Source organism: Neodiprion virginianus, chromosome 1, assembly GCF_021901495.1.
Source record: "Neodiprion virginianus isolate iyNeoVirg1 chromosome 1, iyNeoVirg1.1, whole genome shotgun sequence".
NCBI classification, from domain to species: Eukaryota; Metazoa; Arthropoda; class Insecta; order Hymenoptera; family Diprionidae; genus Neodiprion; species Neodiprion virginianus.
The window spans coordinates 11,139,997-11,160,527 of record NC_060877.1 but is presented as its reverse complement, the minus strand read 5'-3'; the positions used below and the strand labels follow the sequence as shown (position 1 = coordinate 11,160,527).

The 20,531-nt window shown below is 37.8% G+C and overlaps 2 protein-coding genes across 3 annotated transcripts in view; one reads left to right on the top strand and one right to left on the bottom strand.

Annotated features, from left to right (window-relative positions):
- LOC124305562 (protein unc-80 homolog) overlaps window positions 1-18,159 on the top strand; it is a 26,430-nt gene extending 8,271 nt beyond the window's left edge. Inside the window, exons 18-53 of one of the 2 annotated variants that reach the window (XM_046765143.1) lie at window positions 1,131-1,260; window positions 1,362-1,553; window positions 1,655-1,796; window positions 1,903-2,277; window positions 2,367-2,706; window positions 2,770-2,893; window positions 2,969-3,152; window positions 3,225-3,366; window positions 3,508-3,617; window positions 3,677-3,867; window positions 3,961-4,176; window positions 4,259-4,394; window positions 4,523-4,789; window positions 4,878-5,129; window positions 5,305-5,507; window positions 5,582-5,868; window positions 5,943-6,117; window positions 6,464-6,919; window positions 7,005-7,185; window positions 7,261-7,439; window positions 7,509-7,757; window positions 7,896-8,169; window positions 8,258-8,562; window positions 8,750-9,175; window positions 9,255-9,473; window positions 9,580-9,725; window positions 9,789-10,116; window positions 10,213-10,533; window positions 10,621-10,882; window positions 11,010-11,219; window positions 11,320-11,670; window positions 11,763-12,095; window positions 12,484-12,579; window positions 15,852-15,974; window positions 16,761-16,909; window positions 17,068-18,159. In XM_046765143.1, the coding sequence (XP_046621099.1) occupies window positions 1,131-1,260; window positions 1,362-1,553; window positions 1,655-1,796; window positions 1,903-2,277; window positions 2,367-2,706; window positions 2,770-2,893; window positions 2,969-3,152; window positions 3,225-3,366; window positions 3,508-3,617; window positions 3,677-3,867; window positions 3,961-4,176; window positions 4,259-4,394; window positions 4,523-4,789; window positions 4,878-5,129; window positions 5,305-5,507; window positions 5,582-5,868; window positions 5,943-6,117; window positions 6,464-6,919; window positions 7,005-7,185; window positions 7,261-7,439; window positions 7,509-7,757; window positions 7,896-8,169; window positions 8,258-8,562; window positions 8,750-9,175; window positions 9,255-9,473; window positions 9,580-9,725; window positions 9,789-10,116; window positions 10,213-10,533; window positions 10,621-10,882; window positions 11,010-11,219; window positions 11,320-11,670; window positions 11,763-12,095; window positions 12,484-12,579; window positions 15,852-15,974; window positions 16,761-16,909; window positions 17,068-17,571 (8,578 nt within the window). In that variant the 3' untranslated portion in view covers window positions 17,572-18,159. The remainder of the gene's footprint in view (window positions 1-1,130; window positions 1,261-1,361; window positions 1,554-1,654; window positions 1,797-1,902; window positions 2,278-2,366; window positions 2,707-2,769; window positions 2,894-2,968; window positions 3,153-3,224; window positions 3,367-3,507; window positions 3,618-3,676; window positions 3,868-3,960; window positions 4,177-4,258; window positions 4,395-4,522; window positions 4,790-4,877; window positions 5,130-5,304; window positions 5,508-5,581; window positions 5,869-5,942; window positions 6,118-6,463; window positions 6,920-7,004; window positions 7,186-7,260; window positions 7,440-7,508; window positions 7,758-7,895; window positions 8,170-8,257; window positions 8,563-8,749; window positions 9,176-9,254; window positions 9,474-9,579; window positions 9,726-9,788; window positions 10,117-10,212; window positions 10,534-10,620; window positions 10,883-11,009; window positions 11,220-11,319; window positions 11,671-11,762; window positions 12,096-12,483; window positions 12,580-15,851; window positions 15,975-16,760; window positions 16,910-17,067) is intronic. The other variant, XM_046765138.1, reaches the window with a different exon arrangement.
- Window positions 18,110-20,531, bottom strand: LOC124305579 (carboxypeptidase Q-like). Its single transcript, XM_046765159.1, has 6 exons — window positions 19,871-20,531; window positions 19,657-19,807; window positions 19,313-19,562; window positions 18,984-19,224; window positions 18,543-18,725; window positions 18,110-18,448 (listed from the first exon to the last, which is right to left on the bottom strand). The coding sequence occupies exons 1-6, from the start codon at window positions 20,215-20,217 to the stop codon at window positions 18,196-18,198; spliced, it is 1,425 nt and encodes a 474-aa protein (XP_046621115.1). The 5' UTR covers window positions 20,218-20,531; the 3' UTR covers window positions 18,110-18,195.

Genomic DNA, 20,531 nt, shown 5'->3' with positions numbered 1-20,531 from the left:
ATCCAAGGTGTGAACTAAACCAATCCTCAAAATTCAAAGAAGGTGCATTTCGTTAAAGGTGTTCCAACTTCTACAACAGGTCGAGTCCTTCATTCTCAAGTCGATTGAATGTCTAAAGACCTTGTCAACGTTCATTTCCAAGGGTAGCTCTGCGAGAATTCTTTGTTCTCTTGTGTTTGCTCTCCACAAGATAGAGAACTAACAAATTACGTAGTCGATTACATTTTGCTAGGCGTGAGATCATTTTCTAATAGACTGGACAAGCACCATCTGCTGTATAATTACAGAAAGGATCTCTTGAAGAGGGCCTGTTGAACACAGTGATGATGAACTCGCCGCAATTGATGCAAAATACGGAGTTCCCTTATTTACCTTGAAAAGCCCACTTCCAGAGACCCTTGGAGCCTAATAATACAATTGAAGCGTCCGAAGCTTCTATCCCATTTCCTATACCAACGCAATTTTATCCTTTATCTTCATGATGGAGTTACTTTAATTTCTGTAATGTCGAAAGTAGAGGAGTATTCTAACAAATTGACGACGACAATGGTTAAAAAATCTCAACTTTATTTAATACTTTGCTTTATACTCATTAGAAAGACTCCTCCTCATTCATTTCGAGGCATGTAAATTGGACCATCTCTTAAGTTGGAAGGATCCATGAGCTTCTACTCCGAGCCAGTTTTACTAAACACATTAAACACATGCCATGAGATTCATTCTTACGTCTTACGAACCGTCTCCGAAGCTTCCTATATCCCTTCCAAAGATCAATTCATGAGCCTGAACTTTGCGAGGATTTTCTACTTCTCTGCTTTTGCTCTGCACAAAATAGAGTCGCAGAAGTATGTAATTGATAATAATTTTGTAGACGTGGGATAATTTTCCAGTAAAGCGGTTCCGTACAAGCTGCTGTAGCCTCTTAACCTTCGATTAATTCAGCATTGAAAACATGTTAATGCTTGATACGTCGGTATTACAGATTAAATTAGCATGATACTAAAAAAAGAGAAATGAAAAGAATAGGCCAGTAGTTAGAAAGATTAGTGCTTGGTTTTAGGATGTAACATAACGCATGCATATAGAGTTATTAAATTAATAGCAGATTTCTTACAGAATATTTTTTCCAGATACATAGGCGACACGCGCGTTGAAAGAAAGCAGGGCCGATTTTACAGTCAATCTTACACTGTTCCCAATCCTATAATCACTGTGACCGAACACACGCCTACACCGTCTCCGGATTATATGAAACGTCAGGTAAACAGAATTTTCAAATCTACAGTGTTTCTATACCATATTCTTTTTCTATCCCTCTGTACATTGATTCTGTCATCTTAAAAAACTCTTACGCGTTTCAGGGCTCTATCGATAGTCAATTAGATGCAGCCAGTCTGCACGGTAGTCGATTAGGATTTGAAAGAAAGCCCAGTCTTACAAGATCGCAAACTGATTCCAATATCACGTATACCGGAGAAGAAATTCCCGAGGCTCCAGGATCAGCTTGCTACATCACTAAAGAAGGCGACATAGACTATCAAGTGGTACTCAAGGTATGAAACGCGTATAATGAAATTCAGACATGACTTACACTAACTTTTTTTTTTATATGTTCACCTTTGAGAAGTTAGATCTCTCCGTTTATTGTAAATAGGCTGTACACGCGGTAGCACTCAGGGACAACTTGTGCTGTACATTGCGTGTCTGTGAGAACATTTTAAATCTGTTGGAACTACTGATGGACATGGGAGTGCTGAAACAATGTCTTCGCGACGAGGCGACTAACAGCAACGCCGGTATGAATTGTTGTTTTTTTCTTCCTTCAACTTACACTTTCAATTTGAAATTAAATGGACCAGACTTTATTCGCGATTGGAATTATCACTCGAATACCTTACGCAGGCTCTAATAGCGGCAAGTCGGACAAGGCTCCAAGTAAGCACGATTCTCCGACGAATGACCAGCAACAGAAAAGTAATAGTAGACGCACCGGGGTGGAAGTAACTCCACATCATTTGTTGATGAATTGTGTGATCAGAGTGTTGAAACACTTGGGCTGTCCACACGGTTGTGCGGAAGGCATGCGTGGTCCACCTGCGGACTTTATTCGGTCGCAAGGTCAAACAATACTGTGCAAATTACATCGCGCAAGTTCTCGACAGTTTTCAAAGTTTTTACGAAGTATGATTCGTGATCAACCCATACCAGAGATATTGGATTTCTTTCACGCTTATGTGGGATTCTGCGTAGATCCAAGTTCGTTATTATCTCCACTTAGTGAGTAACATCAGGTAAAATTCTGACCAGTTTTTCAGATTCTAATCATTTTCTCCCTGTTTTTCTGTTCCTCCTTTAACGCGCTGCAGACCAGAAACGAACCTCGAGCAAATCCCCAGATGTTGCATCACAGGGAGGGTACGCAACTAATTTTGGTGCTGGCCTAGGCGGGGGCGGAGGTCGTGGTATAGAGGGGCAAATAATGTGCAACGTGTTTAAGACTCTGGTCACAAGATTTGTAAAATCTTTCAAGGAACTGAAGTCTCAGGAAAATGTGACCATTCATTGTGATCTCAGGCAGTTAATGACTTACATTAAGGAAGCTCACGGTGGAGTTTTCCGTCGAGTTGCTCTCAGCGGTTTGCTAGATTCTGCTGACAGACCCAACAAACGAAGTAACAGCAATATTCAAACAACTCGTGTCATAAGGTAACAACTACAATTCACCTTGCAAAGTTGGCTGAAACGTAAAGCTGAAGATGTTAATTACAGGCACATACATCAATCGGAACTAGAAGAAAACATCGACCTTGGCGCTGACTCCTGCTACGTTATGGATGACAGAGGAACCCGTAAATTTTTATTCAAAAAGCGGAGCACTTCCTCCACATGTGCCGTAGGTATACAAGATACAACAGCATTACGTCGAAAAGACTACGTCGACTTAAAATAATTATATGCTTATTGGCAGAGCCTCTTGGAGACGGAAATGAGTGAAGAAAATGCAAAGATCAGCCAAAGTCCGTCGGGGAATTTGCGAAGGAAACATTACATTCTAACTCCCAGGCAAAGCGAGCGAAATTTAGGAATTGCTGAGTCCTGCATGGGATCTGCAAAGTCGCGAAAATTAAAGCGCTTTCAAATTGGAGGAATCGGTAGGGGACTCTACTATTGTTTGATTCATCTGCGTTCATTCAGATCGTAAGTCTGTCACATTCGATTTCTAGTAAATTGGTTCCGAAAAGAATACGGCCGAACTGATTCCACGGATAGCCATGATAGCAGCGAATCTCCAACAGAGGGTAGTTTCATCAGGCAACCAAGTATACATCATGCCTATTATCGGAGTACTTCAAGAGGTGGAAGAGGGTAAGAAAAATGGCGAGTTCGATGAAAGATGAAACGTGGCTTATGAATTCTTCTCCTTTTACGTCATTCAATATGCTAATGCCTATTCATTTCCAAATGACTTTCCACTTTGTGTGAGAATTCAAATCAATCCATTTTTAGGGTTGGCCAAACGCTACAGAAAGCAAAGCGTAGAATGGAGGATCAGTTGAATAAGATTGGATTAGGAAAGGGAAAAAAGAAAGAGAGTTTGGAAGAAGCACCAGGATGTTGTAAGTTGACAGAGATCCTGAAAATCAACGGATCTTATTTTGTACTCCACTCATTGCAGATTTCAGCCGAAAAAATTCTATGGATATCGGTGAGGCATCCAGGGAATCAGAATTCGTAGTATTGAAAGAAAGAAAAATGGTTCCCATTTCCTTGGTGCACACTGGTATGCTGAGGTTTTCATTTCTACTGGAAACTTGTCAACCAGGCTCCGTACCAGATCATCATTTGATGGCAGCCATCCTGGATTTGGTAAGTGTTTATCAAATATATTTTGGATCTCAGCTGATCATGACAAGCTACTCAACTATAATTTCTACGAGTACAACTTTCTCTTTCATCTAGCCACACGCACCTGTCGTAGCTCGTGCCGCACTCATTTTGGAATGCGCTCATCTTGTACACCAATGCAATAAAGGCCATTGGCCGACATGGATGAAACTAAATTTCCCAATCTTTCGCCCTTCCGTTCCACTTAACAGTCGCAATGCACCTACTGGTCTGCGACGAACACACGTTTTGCAGCGGTCGGCTGGAAAATTGTTCTACCAATGGGCAGAGGTGACTAGGAATGGTTTGAATGTCAAAATGGAATTCTACGAGACCTTGTGTTCACTTATCAATATTCGACTTTTACCTTTAGGCCATTGGTACAAGACTAGAAGAAATGCTTGCTGAGGATAAGCATAACGTGGATGCCATAACGGCGATGGTTTCTGACGAAAATAAACAGAAGGAACTTGTGGTGGAGGATGAGGAGGAGGACTTTCTCGATGAAGGTAATCCCATGCTCACTATTAAATGATTTACAATGACGGCTCATGACCACTATATTTTTAGTAGTGGATTATTGCATGTGAAACGGTTGACCTCGATCTGAAAAATTTCCCACTGATGCATATTCCAGCCAGTATCAATGGTTATGGATCTCAATGTCCAATTGCTCTTCGCCTGGTGGCTTGTACACTTCTTTTGGAAATAACAGCATTTTTGAGAGAGACATATCAGACTTTGCCAAAGTCCAGCAGACTGTCAACTCGGGAACGACCTCCACCATGGGAAAGAATGTATAGTCGTGAAGCCAATCGCCGTTGGAGTATGGCTCTTTCTTCAATGGGGCATTCCCAGACATCGGCACAAAGTCTCCAGTCGATTGCTGGAGATCGAGAGGCAGGTGAGTCTTGCGAGATTCTCTACAAGTCCAACAGTTAAAGTATCTGCTCTTGAAATTTCTCATCTCGCATGTATATTATACCTTGCAGAGAGAAAGATTAGTTTTGTGCTGCACGAACCGGACAATGAATCGGAGGGTAGCAGCAAGTCTACTGTAACAATTCAAGGGGAGGAGATACAAATTAACGAAAAGGAGAAGAGTAAACGTGCTCCTGCTCCACAGGGGCGTCCATTTTTGTTGCGTCGTGGAACAGCAGGTAATCCCACTGGATCCTTTAAACGAAGAAGCTTGAAGCTACGCAGAGGCACCAAAGATGGAAAAGATGGAGAGGGTGAAACTTGTAAGTTTATTACTGTCTTAGCTCCTCTTGGGAACAAGACAGATTGTTATAAAGACAGCGACTCCCAACTGTTAATTTCGTATCAGATGTCAAATAATAGTTTCGTAGTATCGCGAGTCGATTTTACGAACCAACAAAGATATCAATTATGTGTTGCGCTTTGGTTCTAATTTAGATACTGTAAAACGTGCAGACTCTATTCAGTCAAAAAGGAAAGTGAGCTCTTTATCAGACAGGAGTGATACTTCCGAACCAGGACTTGGTGGCGAAGTAAGCGGCGAAGAATCTCCAGGAATACTTAGCGATGATCAACCTCCTGAGAGTCCAAGTGATAGCAACGACACTGATGAAACCAATAAAAATTTTCCCTGGCTAAAGGTAAGCAAACACAATATTTGTGTAAATCTATTTACTTGTCATAAATGAAACACAATGTTTTCATGCACTTTCAGGTAGTTGTGCAAATAGCAAATTCCTTCAACTTTTATTGTTCTCATCAAAATTTCTGCCACCCAATATGTTATCGACGACAAATGCGCGCTAGCGCCAGGCTTATAAAATCAATTAGAAAAATTTACGGAGAGGAGTTCGGGATTATCAATGGAACTGGTACATTCGATTTCGATACAGATAAAAAAGATGATACTAAAAAAGATAAACGAAGTCGCAAGGTTTCAGATCAAGCAAGTACTCAAGTCTCACCGGTTCGTCGAAAAGATAGCATGGGCAGAAAAGACAGGTGGGTTTATCTGAATTTGTAATTTTAGTCGATTTACGTTGTTGAGCTTGTTAATAATGTAATAATTCATTCAGGATTGAGAGAGCCTTGGATGGTTCTCAATCTGGTAGACTGATCGGAGGGCACAGAGACTCATCTAAAGATATCGCAGAATCAGATTTTGACAGAGGGAAAGATTCATCGAAAAGACCTGATAAAGATAATCGATCCAAAAACCTGCCACCAATTTCAAAATACATAAAAACTCAGGTAATCTAACCGCTCTATGTATAATTCAGATGTTTCTTTTTTTTAAATGTGATCGAAACAATCATTATTCTTTGAGCGGGCATATTCTTCCAATAGTCATAGATCGACGCTTCTTCATCTGTGGTACTGTATCATAAAAAGCTTTTAATGTTGCGCTTTAAGTTAAAGTTGAAATTTTTTCAGTCCACTTAACTAATTTATGTCGAGTAAAAAGCACAGAACACGAGTTCTTTTAATTCAGATATTACGCTCTCTGTTAAGCACGCAACTCTGTATCGATACTCATAGAATACAAATGAACGTATGTGTGAGATAAACTAAAGCAAGACACAACTCTTACCCACAGGTTAAAGATGCCTTCCATACACCATTAGCAACATTAGTTAAAGGCGCCGTTGTGATGTCAGAAGAATTGTTTGTTGATATTCTTTCCGTATCTTGGGAACTTCTGCTTGAATCAAACCAAGAAGTTGCCGCATCAGCGGCATCCTTGTTTATCATTTCGGCAGTGCGAGCCCCGAACCAAGCAAGCGATATAATGCATCACGGCCTACATCATACAAATACCACAATTAGAATAAACGCTATTCTTAGATTTCAAGTACTTTGGAAACTCCGATATCAGGTTTGGCCCCGTATGGAGGAAACTGCTCATATGACCTTCAAAGTCCCACCACCTGGTATAGAATTCACATTGCCTTCTCCTAAAATTGGAATAGAATCGTTGCCAGTTGTCGATCCACCATGGATGCCTCAAGTTAAAACGAAAGTTGAAGAAGTAACGATTAATCAGGAACGTCATGTAAGTAAATGGCAAATTCATGATCTGGCTAAATTGTATCATTATTTGTACTCTGTTTATCAGCATTTGTATTATTCCATTCCAGAGGTCGTTGGTGACAGCAACGAAAACTCGTAAGAAACAGCAAACTGAACTTATAAAAAAAGCTCTCCAGGCACAGGATGACAAAAAACGGGAGGAGAGAGAAAATTTTTTAATTACCACTATACCAATTACGGTACAAGCGGCATACGAGCCTAGTCCTGTTGGCGACGATCATGATGAAGGTATCCTCGGTTATTTAGAGAAAATTGACATCACGACTTAGTAATGTGGTGAGCAAAAACAATTTGTTTTTCTAGGAAACGTAGGAGACGAAGATCCAGGCGAATCGGTACCCAGAAACACTTCGCATCACGGACAATCTGCTCTGTCGTTGTTCCCGTCGTCTTTGTGTTCAGCTATTATACAAATAATTAATCTTTTAGACGACGCTGCGGTTTCTGAAGATGGGAACGCAGTCTATGAAGTTGCTTATCAGGCGAGTCAACCTTCTACTTAAGCTCAAATTTACCTGTATTAAATAACAATAATTAATTACATTCAATAGGTGATTTGGAATTGCTTGGTAGAGGACAGTGCTTTGTTTTTACGCTACGTTTTGGAGCGTTTGACAAGGGAGAAGCAGGAACTGATGTTCAAAATCCTTAGACATCTCATCAGATTTGTTCCAAAACTTCCACAACAGGCCGCTTTTGCTCTGTACAATTACATCATAGGATATGTTATGTTTTACGTGCGTTCGCCGCATGAAGAAGGACAAAAGCTCATTGGGACAGCCTTGTCAATACTATGGATGGTAGATAACAACTCTTATTCTTTTTTCGAAAACTCACGACCTTGTTACACGTATTTATGGTCTGTTTTTAGTTGCACCGCGAGATTTATCACCCACATTTTATTTCAACTACGTACAATGTATACTATTTCCATCTAGGTAGTACACAGCGTACATGGAATAATGTTCAAAGATTTGAAGCAAATACTGAGAAAAGAGCAGTGCGATGCGTCCATTCTTCTTACGGCCAATGTACCATCGGCCAAAAAGATTATAGTACACGGTCCGCAGGATCCAGATGCGGGTGGAATCCCGTCACAATTTCCTGTACAAGAAGACACGCAATTTTGTCAGATCTTGAGAGAATCTGTGGATTTTTTTGGCATAGAAGAAAGTAAACATAAGGAATATTTTTTGATCGATTACAAAACGCGTGAGTCGCTTTTGATCATTTTTATTGATACAACGTTTATTTACGTAACGTTAAGCATTTTTTTTTTTACAAAATAGTACTTTTCCAGACCAAATACATAACCCGACTTCGTACGTGCGAGATTACTATTTTTTCAAGCGGTCTCAGTACCCCCAACTTGAACTTGTACACATGAAACCCGAAGAAGCCTTCAATGCCTTACAGCGTCAGGAATTGATTCATAAGTTTGTAGAGATCGGCAAGGTGCTCTTAACGTGGGCGATTCTGAAAAATGTGGATATGGTTGTCCAGAGAGTAGTATTTTTACACGAAGAACTTATGAAACTTCCTTCATTTCCAAGAAAAGCACTAGAGGCTGACCTCGATCTCTACAAAGGTGGAGAAATTGGGAAGGTGATTATGTTTCTGATCGATTACAGTGATGATGCTATGACGATAAAGGGATTTATGCAGTAGAATACTTCAAAAGTTTGTCTAAAAATTGAAAATGCCTTATTGAACAATAGATGACAGTGAAGTACAGAAATTTGTGACAAATTTATCAACTTTTAGGCCCTGAATTGTGGAATTTATATTTCAGGAACTCCTCGGCTTAGATGTATTGCACAAATTTATGTGGGTGAGATTAATTGCTCGAATGTTTGAAGCGATGGCAGGAAATTTTGCTTATTCTGGTGACATTCATCTGTTTCTCAATGTTCTAAACGGAGCAATAATACTCCACAGTGAAGATTCGTGTATTTTGAGATACGTAATGGCTACATACATCAATGCTGCTCACAATTTTAAAAATATATTCTCAACAAATGGATACTTACTAATTATGCCTACGTTATTGCAACTGTACTCCAATCATCAAACAAACAAATTGGTGAAGACCACTGTTGAATACGCTGTCAAACAATTTTATCTTATGAACAGAAAACCTTTCATACTTCAAATGTTTGGTAGCGTATCGGCAATTTTAGACACCGATGAAATGAGCGTACACGGGGAAGCGCATAAGGCAGGTTATTTTTTATACAGACGTTGGTAACGCGATCCCGAATTGAATAATCAGTTAATAACGAGATCTTACGTTTCAGGTTGCGTCTACTTGCCTGTTCAATCTTTTGTTAAGCTTGGAAACCCCATCACCGGATCCTGTAAATATTGGCGAATTGGTGAAAGAAGATAAACCGCTAAAGGCTATTGATTTTTGTTACCACGATGAAAATGAAATGGTTACAGTTTTGGACTGTATCTCTCTTTGTGTTATGGTTATTGCATATGCAGCTGATTCAGTTCGTGGGCAACAAATGCTGGTTTGTTACAAACACTTTGAGTAAATTGTATTTGAGGTTTCGTATAGCTGACATCTTGGTGACCTTTTTACATGTGATAAATGTGCATATTATTGGTATGTTGTAGATCATCTTGGAGGCAATACTACCTTGTTATGTGCAGCAAATTCAATCACCTACTTATAACAAAGAAGGAAAAACTGAAAAGGAAATTATTAATCAATTAGCCATTGCTGTGAAGACGTTAGTCAACAACTCCGAAGCTCTGACTAAGTATGTTAAAGTAACGATTCTTGTTTCTTGATAATACAAAATATGTTTCGCGTCTCCATACAGAAATTACAACGGGCCGCAGAGATCAAGCCCGGAACATAAAGGCTCCAGTCAGAGAAATTACGGTAAAGGTCCGTATTCGCCTGGTTTTGATTTTGATGATGAAACCCACAATAAATATATAGAACATTCGAGGACGAAAATTCTGTACGACAGAGACAACGAAGACTCGGAAAATTGCCATAAGACTGAATTCAGAAGACCAAGAGATACTCTCCTGAATATGGTAGGAGACTTCCTTGCTAGATGCTCTCTGCGTCTTGCCGAATTGAATAAAAAAGCAACTCAGGATGGTAAAGCAATTGAATTGCTTGATTCCAAATGCCACGTGGTGAGTGACTATTATGGTAACACATACGGTAGAAGAATGGAAGATATTATCGAAGTCCGTCAGTTTTGACAGTAAGTTTGACACGATTCGTTTCAGAGACTAGCGGACATTGCTCACAGCCTTCTAAAGATTTCACCCTACGATTCCGACACAATGGGTTGCAGAGGATTGCGAAGATACATGAATGATATACTCCCATCTACCGAATGGTCCAACGACGATATGAGGCCAGCTTTAATAATTATTTTGCGACGACTTGACAAAACATTTAGTAAAATTTATAAAAAAGCTTCAATCAGACGAAACACCGACTGGGAAGCTGCGGGTGATCTGTTGAAGGGTGTTTATGAAACATTGTCAAGATATCCGTACATTGCTCATTTTCAACACTTAAAGACACTTCTAAGCACATGCCAGGTAAAGTTATTTGTACAATTCTTTCTTCTTACGACCATACTTAGGTACTTGCTACATATTTATGTGCACCTTTTTTTTATCCACTAGGCTCTCATAATTGGGGATACAACTGGCTTGGTGGAAGTAGCATCGGCTGCATCAGCTGCTCTAATGAGTCAAATACCACCGCAGCATTTTTGTTCAACAGTATTACGCTTGATAGCTCTCCACGTAATTTCTCTCGGGGAAGTTTATTCATTGGAGAATGTCTGCGGAGGGCAATCAATGTTCTCTACTCAAAATCGAACGGAAAGTGTACTTCTGAATCTACTAATACCTCTATTCTTGCGTGTTGGCACGGGCAGAAAGGGTAAGATAACCATGCGCAAATGTTAAAGTTTCTTTTTTTTCTATCTTCTTCATTGAACCAATCGATTACGTATAATCAATCCTACAGAATATGCTTCATTCAATAATCTAATCCATTTTTCATCCAGATGTTCCCAAATTGAGACAGGCAGACATAAGTTTTACTCTGACAGCTGTTTTGAATACCTTGTGGCCACCGACGGCAAAAACTGCTCCCATTACAGCACAAAATTTAAAAACCGCGACCGACATGAGAACCGGTAGCTTGACGTTCACTGCCAGGGATGCAAAGGCGCCAACAAAAATATCATTAACATTGTATCAAGTTGCATTCTTAGGTACGTAATGATGCAATAAATTAACAATATCTTGACGGATTGTGAAATCCGAGAAAATCCACACAGTGTGTGCAGAATTTTGAATCTTTTTATCCTTTAGCATTGAAGATTATGATCATTTGCTTCGAAGCAGAACTGAAGACAGAATGGCCTAGAATTTTACGCACCATGCGACTTTTGAACAAGCGCAACGAGGCATCGATACATTTGTGGGACTTTTTGGAATTTGTAGTCACTCATCGGACAGCTCTTTACATACAAATGTTACCCTTTATAGTGCACAAAATTGGGCAGCCACCAATATCCGAACACGAGAGAAACATGCAGAGCATTATTAGAAAAAAAATCAACGGAATTGGTATGCCGGTTCCAAAATCACGCGGTACCTTATTGACTGACTTATCTCATGATCTGAAAGATCTGAAAGAGGAAATCGACGACCGTAAGTTCGGTGAGCATGTCTTCAACTGTATCCTGCAATGCCAGGATAACGATGTAGAATTAATTGTTAAATATACGCCAAATTCTCTTGACTTTCTTCAGACGAAATGCAACCGGAACCAAAAAGGAGTGTAGTTGACATGCACCCAGGAGCTCCGAATGCGATACCGAATAGCAACGAGGGGCAACATGGACGGACTCAGAGACCTTCTCTTATCGACTTACTTACAGGGGATCTCGGTTCGCGTGCTCATATCAATCGTACCCCTGCAGAGACTCCCTCTCAACATTCTCAGCCTACACCAGTGTCTCATCCAACTCCACCACACACTTACAATCAATCACTCATCCCAAAATCAGCACATGCGATTCAACCTCAATTCCCTGTCATACATCCACCAACTTCAGTACAACCAACTACTAATGTCACCAGAGGTATGCTTGTCTCCCGTCTTCAACTTTAGCAAAATTTTACTATCCGATCTCCAGCGGCATACCAGCATAGGAATCGCATCGAGTCGCACCCTTGCACATACATTCAATGATAAATGCTTTGACTATGATATTTACAATATTAGGGGCACGCCCGTATCATTAGAACGATTACGATATTTGTAATACAACAACGTGAACGTTATGCGAGCGTTATCTCATTGATTACAACATATACTTGCTTCGATTTGAAGAAAGCACATTCTGTTTTGAATATCGTCCACATGGAGTACATGTACGAGAAATCGTACACAGTTTGTCGAGGCTTAATTTAATTCAAACTATAGATTTGGACTCTATTTCTTATCTTCAACTTTTCATTCCGTTCCAGGCTCTGCGTCGAGTACGAGTGCTGGATCAACAACATTGAAGGAAGTCAGCGAGTACAGTACTAAGGACGTGCAAACGGATCAGCCACTTTCGACAGGTATTTAATTTAATTTTTTTTTCTCGCTGACTTTTTTCCAAATAATTTAAATTTTATGTTCCTAACAAAACAAATTAACGGTAGATCAACGTAATTATATTAATTAAAATGTCAGAAGTATTTTGCATGAAGGCTACACTTGTTTAATCTCTGATTATTGTTCATTTTCAAACTGAAATACAGTGACGAACGTGAAGTCAAGGGAATCTTTATATTATGTTTCTTTTTAAAATGTAAATAATTCAAGTATAATACTTGAATTACCAATATTACAGCTGATCTGATCTTTCCAGTTCTTTACATTACAATATTGTAACGTCGAGACGTGAACCATACTGCGTGTCTTTCGCAGATAGTAAATGAAATTCCCACAGACACAAGCCGTTTACCAAAGTACTTCTGACAGATAAACACAGTAGGTACCACAGTTGGATTAAGCCATTGTCTATGGCACTGCAGCAGGTGCTCACACAAAAGTAATCCTACTTATAAAATGTAGATACTTCGTAATTTAAATCATACCAAAATGCAATATTATCTTCATAGTTTTGAATACACGACTATTGATCAGGATTTTACGCAGTTTTGTTTATCATTTTTCTAAATTATAACTGAGACATGTCTGACTGCAATCGTTCTACGAATTATTCGATCAACTCTTCCCACAATGAATAATTTACTTTTTCTTACTCGGAATAATTCTGGATCTACGATTTACTTTTGACTAATTCTTTGACTAGCATTGTTAATTACAATTAGAAAATTGTTTTGAATAAATATGTTTATTCTCGTTGAGAGGGTAATGCCATAAGCTCCACGTATGTGAAAACAAATTAAATGTATCATTTGGCATCATTTATTGTTTATATATTGTTGAGCTTAATTCAGTTACACCGACACTCTTTAGATGATCTCAAATATACACCTAGTATATTTAAATAAGTTGAAAGGCGTGACAAATGACACAAACCACGTATAAGGAGAAAAGAAAGAAAAAAAAACAATCATGAAGATAAAGTATTGTACCTGAGATTCAGATATATTGACACACTGATGTTACGTTGCTTCCATTGCTAGCTAGGGAACAGAGGTAAGCACACAGAATCTACGCAAGTCTATACTTATTATTATCACACTTTTTCATATACTACGTGTGTATATCCTTTATGCTTCACACTATTACGTATCTAAATATTAATATACTCTTGATACCATTCTAATCGTACTCACTCACCTTCTGTTGCATTTTGTCCTGTGTTGTTTTTTCCCTTAGCATATTCGTTACATATTGATTTGCCATATATTATGTAATTATGATAAACTTATTACATAGCAGTATTTAGACAATGGTATTATCCAACAGTTGGTATCCCATTATCATTATGTAGCCACTTCGTTACTATACATATACATATAGTTGCTTTTGTGCCTTTCTTTGCAATATGTTGATCAGTCTGGAGTAAAATTGAATTAACTTCTAGATACGGTGATCATCGTTCGTCAATCCGCAACAGACAATTATGTTACTTACACAGATATATGTATTTATACATTAGGCTGGTCTCTAATTTGGGAATAGACAAATTTTCATCGTAACGCCCCCAGTGATTAAAAATAATGTAGGTCAAATATCTACTCGAGAATCAATTCTCAATGGAGGAGATTCGATCCTGATGGTGCACGACGTTCCATTGATTAGCGAAGTGAAATTTTTAACACATTATTTTCGAACAGTTTGGCATAAATCTCAGGGCGTCGCGCCGAAAGTTTCTCCAAACCCGAATTAACGACCACCTTAATTTGTATGTACGATATATATCGTTGCTGATGGTGATGATATATATATTAATATATATACATATATATGATTTACACACTGACATCAATATCAGTGGTGTAACTATCGATATATTTTTGAAATGACAATACTGTAATCACTAAATATTCTACTTCTAATTCAAATACACTAATAACTTTGTAAATTGCATTTTGTTCGAATTATTTTTTCTCACATTATTACTTGCATTGAGTGAATATATGATTTCTTATTCTATGGTGTTTTCACTACTAATGTAAGAAAGGATCAACATATCAACAATTCAGTTAGCTGAACAATTTCCCATTACATGTTTATTGTTCAATGATAATAATTTAATACTTTCACTTTCAATGGGGGGGTTTAAGGATGTTGCCTAGTTGCAGATGCGGACTTTTCTTTATCCTGTGATCTGTAACCAAATCGTCCGGTTGAGACCAGCAGAATGCAGAGAGATTGTCACCAGTGTAAATTAGACTGATATAACCAGAAAAGAAATAGGAACATCCCCGTGCTTTGTGCGAGAAAAATAAATACAAAACGTTGCATTTGTTGTTCACCTTGCTAGTAACTATTCGGTCATCTTAGGTTTGAATCAAATATTAAAGATATACCGATGGTGACGATTTCAAAAAAAAATTTCCTTCGTAACACGAAACGAATATGAGATAAATAACATCGATCATTGTTTCGAAATAATTAACTTAAATTAATAATTATATTTTTTCGAAAGCCGCGCGATATTCACTCGGCCTTTAACTTAAAAACAAAACCAATGTGTGTCTCAATGGGTTACCGGTGTTGAATCTAGGCAATACCCTTAAAGTTCAAAACAACGAAAGACAGCCATAAGACTAATCAGTGCTTGTTTTACACATGGGCTCCGCCGTCAACTTCATTTTCTCGAATTAAAACGTTTCCCTCTACTGAAAATAGGCTCACATAAAAATCAATATACTATATAATAACACAGAATAATTTCAACTTAAACAGAGTATTCTTTCAATGATATCTAAAATCATTTGCACACGCAAATTACATTAGAAATTATGTTATGTTATATTTGATCCTTGGTTTTCCATTTTTCAGCGAAGTAATTATTATTTTTCTAGTAAAACATTGTCCAAATATTAAAATTATAAATTGTGCAGAAATCAACATTTCTTTAACTTTGAACAAGATGTGAAAATTACGATGCAATTTTTTTTATTAACAAACAAAACAAAACAAAAAAACCACACAAAAAATAGTCCATCGTTTTGCCACAATTCAAATTTTCTATTTCATAATTATTCTATCTATAAATATACTTCATAAACAATAATCTATATATAGCAAATAATATTCTCTGTAAATGTATAGATGTGAATTACAACATTACACAATGGAGTGGTCAGTCCTACTGTCTGATGATCGTTCTGTCCTCATACTAGACGTTCAATGTGGCATGTTTCAGATAGATCCCAACCATCTTCTGCTAATGATGAACATAACAATGTTAAGTCTCACCCTATATTACCTCATCAAAAGACGTCCAAACTGCGCTTTGTCTCTTCTGTAGAGTTTAGGCACTCTTCAGGTAAATCCTTCCTCCCTCCATTATATCAAGATTCATTAGCAGCACGCCTAGACCCGGTCTTGACTTCCATCTTCTTGTAAAATGATTTTTGTTAAAATGAAAACAGCAACAGGCAACCACCTTTGATCAAAAACTTATAAAATATGGTTTTTCGATACTTCGAATGGTTTCGGTTATCACATATCATTCGTCTCCGGATGATGCTTCCTGAATCAATTTATATCACCCGGTCTCGTAGCGTTTGAAAATAGAAGAACAAGCCAGCGTTGATATCTTTGAAAAGTACTCGATATATTCGAAAAAAAAGTCTTTAGCTTCTCAAGAATGCATAAAATAATCGATCAGTTTGTTCGTTCCATCTTCGTATGTCTTTTTTCCACATTGTCTCTTTCTGTATCTCTTTCTGTGTGTAAAATCTATTTTATTTTGCACGATCATTTCGTAACAATGAACTCATGTTACTTTCTTCTTTTCAAATTCCTATAACAAACATTATAAAATCTATAACTAAACCAAGATATTGTACATATTTATATGAGTTTTTCATTTATGCTTGCTATTGTTTTTCAATTTAGTAATAAAATTCTGGAAAGATAATTTCACAATAAAATAAAAGTGTATAAATACGTATCATAAAAATATTTATCCTAAGAGGTGATGAGTAACAAAATTATCTTCCTAATTTTAAAACGTAGCACAAGTAGTAATTTTTTTTTTCCACTAATGCGGCAACTATTGAATATTTATACAAAACTTACACATATATTTATTTCACCTTGTGTGCAGGAGAAACCTTAACAACTCAATTGAGTCCAAGCAGTCCAACCGAGGACAGCTCTGGGGAATCTCGCAGCATCAGACCACGTCTACAGCGTTCAACAGGACAAAGCAAGAAAACCTTTCGCTTAAGAAAAAGTCGAAGGAGTCGTATTGAAGTATGTGTATGGCATAGTACCCAAAAATGTTAATAAGGTTTAAACCAGATTGGACGGTCCAAGACAGACATGACAGAGTCTTATTTTGATAACATTTCAATGAAATATATTTACAAGATAGCAAGGATGAATTTGAAACATGAAACAATAATTTTCAGGTGTCACATATAAAATTGGAGTCCCCAGATACTTCCAATCAACCGATGGCTTCGACTCCACCAACAGCTACGGAACTATCAGTTTCTGGTATCCCATCTGAATCGTCATCTATTCGATCGAAGCGTAGTCTATCTGCTCGTCAAGGACACAATGATAGTCGTGGAAATCATCAACAATCGGACATATCGTGGGACGAAGATACCAGCGTGATTTCACAAACTTCGAGTACTTCCGGTTATCGCGAATCTTATAGTATGCAACTTATGTCATTGGAAAGCGGAATTCAATCAGCTCCGCCCTTGGCCTCACCTGATCTCAACGATCTACCCTCTACCAGTAGCGCGACAACGAATTACATTGTATGCGACGGTAGCTCACCTGATTGTTCGATTAATGGAAGTGGAGGAGAAAAAACTGCCTTATTAACAAACAGTCAGCGATCATCGTCCCAGCACTCTTTACTTATGGTATTTCAAACCCAAGACGAGGACACGTTAATCTGAGTCGACGATTTTTACAGGGAAAATATATGTTTAGTAACATTTTAATTGTAATAATTGAGTGTAGAATATAATTATCTATCAAGTAATATGCTGCTGTTGGAGAAAAAAGTACTGTACACCAAGCAAAGGGAATACGTATTATTCTTGCAGTTGAAATCTGATGCGCAGTTGTGTTAGTGTATAAATTGGACAGCAGTATATATTGATTAGGCAAATGAACGTTACATGCTATAACAATTTACTATTGTACAGATACTAGGCATTATTAATGTAAGAATTTAAATTAAACTGATTTTTTACAGCATTTCGGCTTCATTTTCAAACCAGTAGAATGCAGTCAAGAAACATCTATTTTATACTTTCCGTAACGAGATAGGATTTCGACAAAGTGTTTCAACAGTAAAATAGATTAAGTACTTCTGTAACAAATTCTAGTTAATCAACTATGTTTATGCTGCGTAGCAATAGATATAGAGAGCTGTTTGATAATTGATTAAGTAACTCGATAAAAATTCTTTGTAGACTAATCGTAAGCTGATTCTGATATATTTTGTATTTTATTATAAAAGTTGGAAATATTACTATAAACTTGACGTAATTTCACGGTGATGTAAATGAGCAATACTAGTTATTATGCGGTAGATCAACACTCAGCTGAGCCATAACGTATGAAACTGCAGCGAACAATGCAGCACATAGGTCGAGTGCATGCGGATCTTCAACGGACATGGTGTCACCATTTGAATGATGGTACCAAAAGTATTTGCCGTTATCATTCCACAGCGAAGCTCCTGGTACCCCTGAATCTACCCATTCCGTTATATCAGGGCCTTCGTTTGGGTTTCGAACCATTGTAGCATTTATTGGTTCCAATAAGCTAAAAAGTAATGAAAAGGATGAGAACTTTTTGATGAAAAACGTTTGTGAGAGGAAAAATGCAAATGCCTATGTCAAATTAAGTATAAACTTACTTCATTATCTTTTTCAGAATGCATTGGGCTTCCTTCGAACCCGTAAAGGCAAGTCCTATCGGAGTGAATGTACCTATGTCAGACTCCATCACAAATTGAAGATTTTGCCTGTCAGCTTTATGTGATTGAATATATTGATGAGCTCCCACGATCCCAATCTCTTCACCAGTCCAAAGAATAGCCCTTTTGTAAAATATATAATCAGCTTAAGGTACGTTTGGTAATGGTTGACTTACTCCAATAATTTATGTATATGTTTCCAGCTGACTAATTGTTACTAGTTATAAATTTAAGAAACTTAATTTTCTTCCTTGGATACTAATACTCTCTGTTAATCAGAATTAATTCAAAATTGACTTAAAGCTTCGATATATTCTTGTGAGACTTGTGATTTTGAAGTAGCAATGCATTTTTTCAGACACTGGGTCATTAACAATATACCTTATCGTTCTTCGTGGTCGTAGATTTAGAGCTTTCAAGATTCTCAAAGAGTTCCATGATATGAATGCACCACCTCCATCATCCATAGCACCCTGGCCTACATCCCAGCTATCTAAATGTCCGGATACAACTACTACTTTCTCAGGGTTCTCAGCTCCAATGATTTCTGCAATTGTGTTCCGAGACTTGACTGCTGGTAGAGACTGGGCTTCCATTCTAATATTGATCATCATCGTTTCGCCTGAAAACATAGTTCATCATCATGAATATATTCTACAAAATCGAAAATACTTAACGTAAGTATGGGAGATTATCGACATGCTTGTTACCTCTGTCAGCCATTCTGTTTAACATGGCCGCATCTTCAATTGTGATACACGCAGCTGGAATTTTAGTAATATTTGGTTGATAAGTCATCATGCCAGTATGTGGTGAGTAGATAGAAACTGGTGTGATAGATCTGATCAAGACTGCAACTGCGCCAAATTTTGCAGCTTCTGACGCTCCCCTGCTTCTGTATATAACAGTTTCTTCATAACTCACAAAATCTTGATTATAAACAACTATCTTTCCAGGCACCTAGAAATTATCCATCATAAGTACTACGTTTTTATATGAAAAGAAGAGAAAACGTAAAATTTGTCCAAGTATGTCTGCAAGAATTTTATAGCACCTCATTGCGTCGTTGACGAAGTTCATCGAAACTCTTTAGTACGATGGCTAACGCAGTAATGCCTCCTGTGGGCGTTCCGACACTGTACCCCAATCCAAGCATCGCAATATCTTTCACTCTTGGTTGAAGCAAGGTAGCAGATTCCTTACCTCTGTAAAAATCAAATCATATTTATTCCTTGGGCTTTTTTTTAGAACACAGCGAAGTAATCTACCTGACCCAATGAGGTAAAACTGCTTCTTCGCCGTGCACATTTTCCAATCCATGTTTGACCAACTTATCGAGCATGTAGTCAATAGCATTTTCAAGAACCTGACTACCAGATAAACGTGGACCAAACTTATCGACAAATGTGGCCAACTCTTGCCATGTTGTACCCTTATACAATCCATTAACAGTTTCGTTTATTATTTTGTTAACAGTCGGGGCATAGCTTTCAATTTCTTTCACCAAATTTTCCGGTAATGAGCACTGGTCTACTTCGTTATCAATTGTATCGCCGAATGTTGATTTTGAGATAAAGCAAAGTAAAAGTACCGCAATCCTGAATTTTAGTTTCATTTTCGATAATAGCGAGAGCAATACAAATGATTCAATAAAAAAAAACTTCTCCTATCGAGCCGATGAATGTCTGTAGAATTTACTCAGATCTTGTCTACATCACATGTCACTTTATACTAGTCGTGAGAGATTACTTTCAGTAATGCTAAATCAAGTCTAATATTTATGACAATGCAAACTACATCTCGTATCATGTCTATGCTTGCGGTGTCAAGACTGATATACAGTGCAAATGTCAATTCACATACATTAAGATAACTGATATTGTATCCGTATACGTTTTTTTAGCAGAAGATAGTGATGTCCACATCAAC

Bases quoted from the DNA above. Each gene is read 5' to 3' on its own strand.
- LOC124305579 (XM_046765159.1), bottom strand. From the start codon at position 20,217: ATGAAACTAAAATTCAGGATTGCGGTACTTTTACTTTGCTTTATCTCA. The intron at 18,726-18,983 runs GTATATTGTTAA...ATTTTACAAAAG, and splicing joins CGACCACGAAGAACGATAAG to GGCTATTCTTTGGACTGGTG. The intron at 18,449-18,542 runs GTAAGTTTATAC...ATTACTTTTTAG, and splicing joins ATTCTGAAAAAGATAATGAA to CTTATTGGAACCAATAAATG.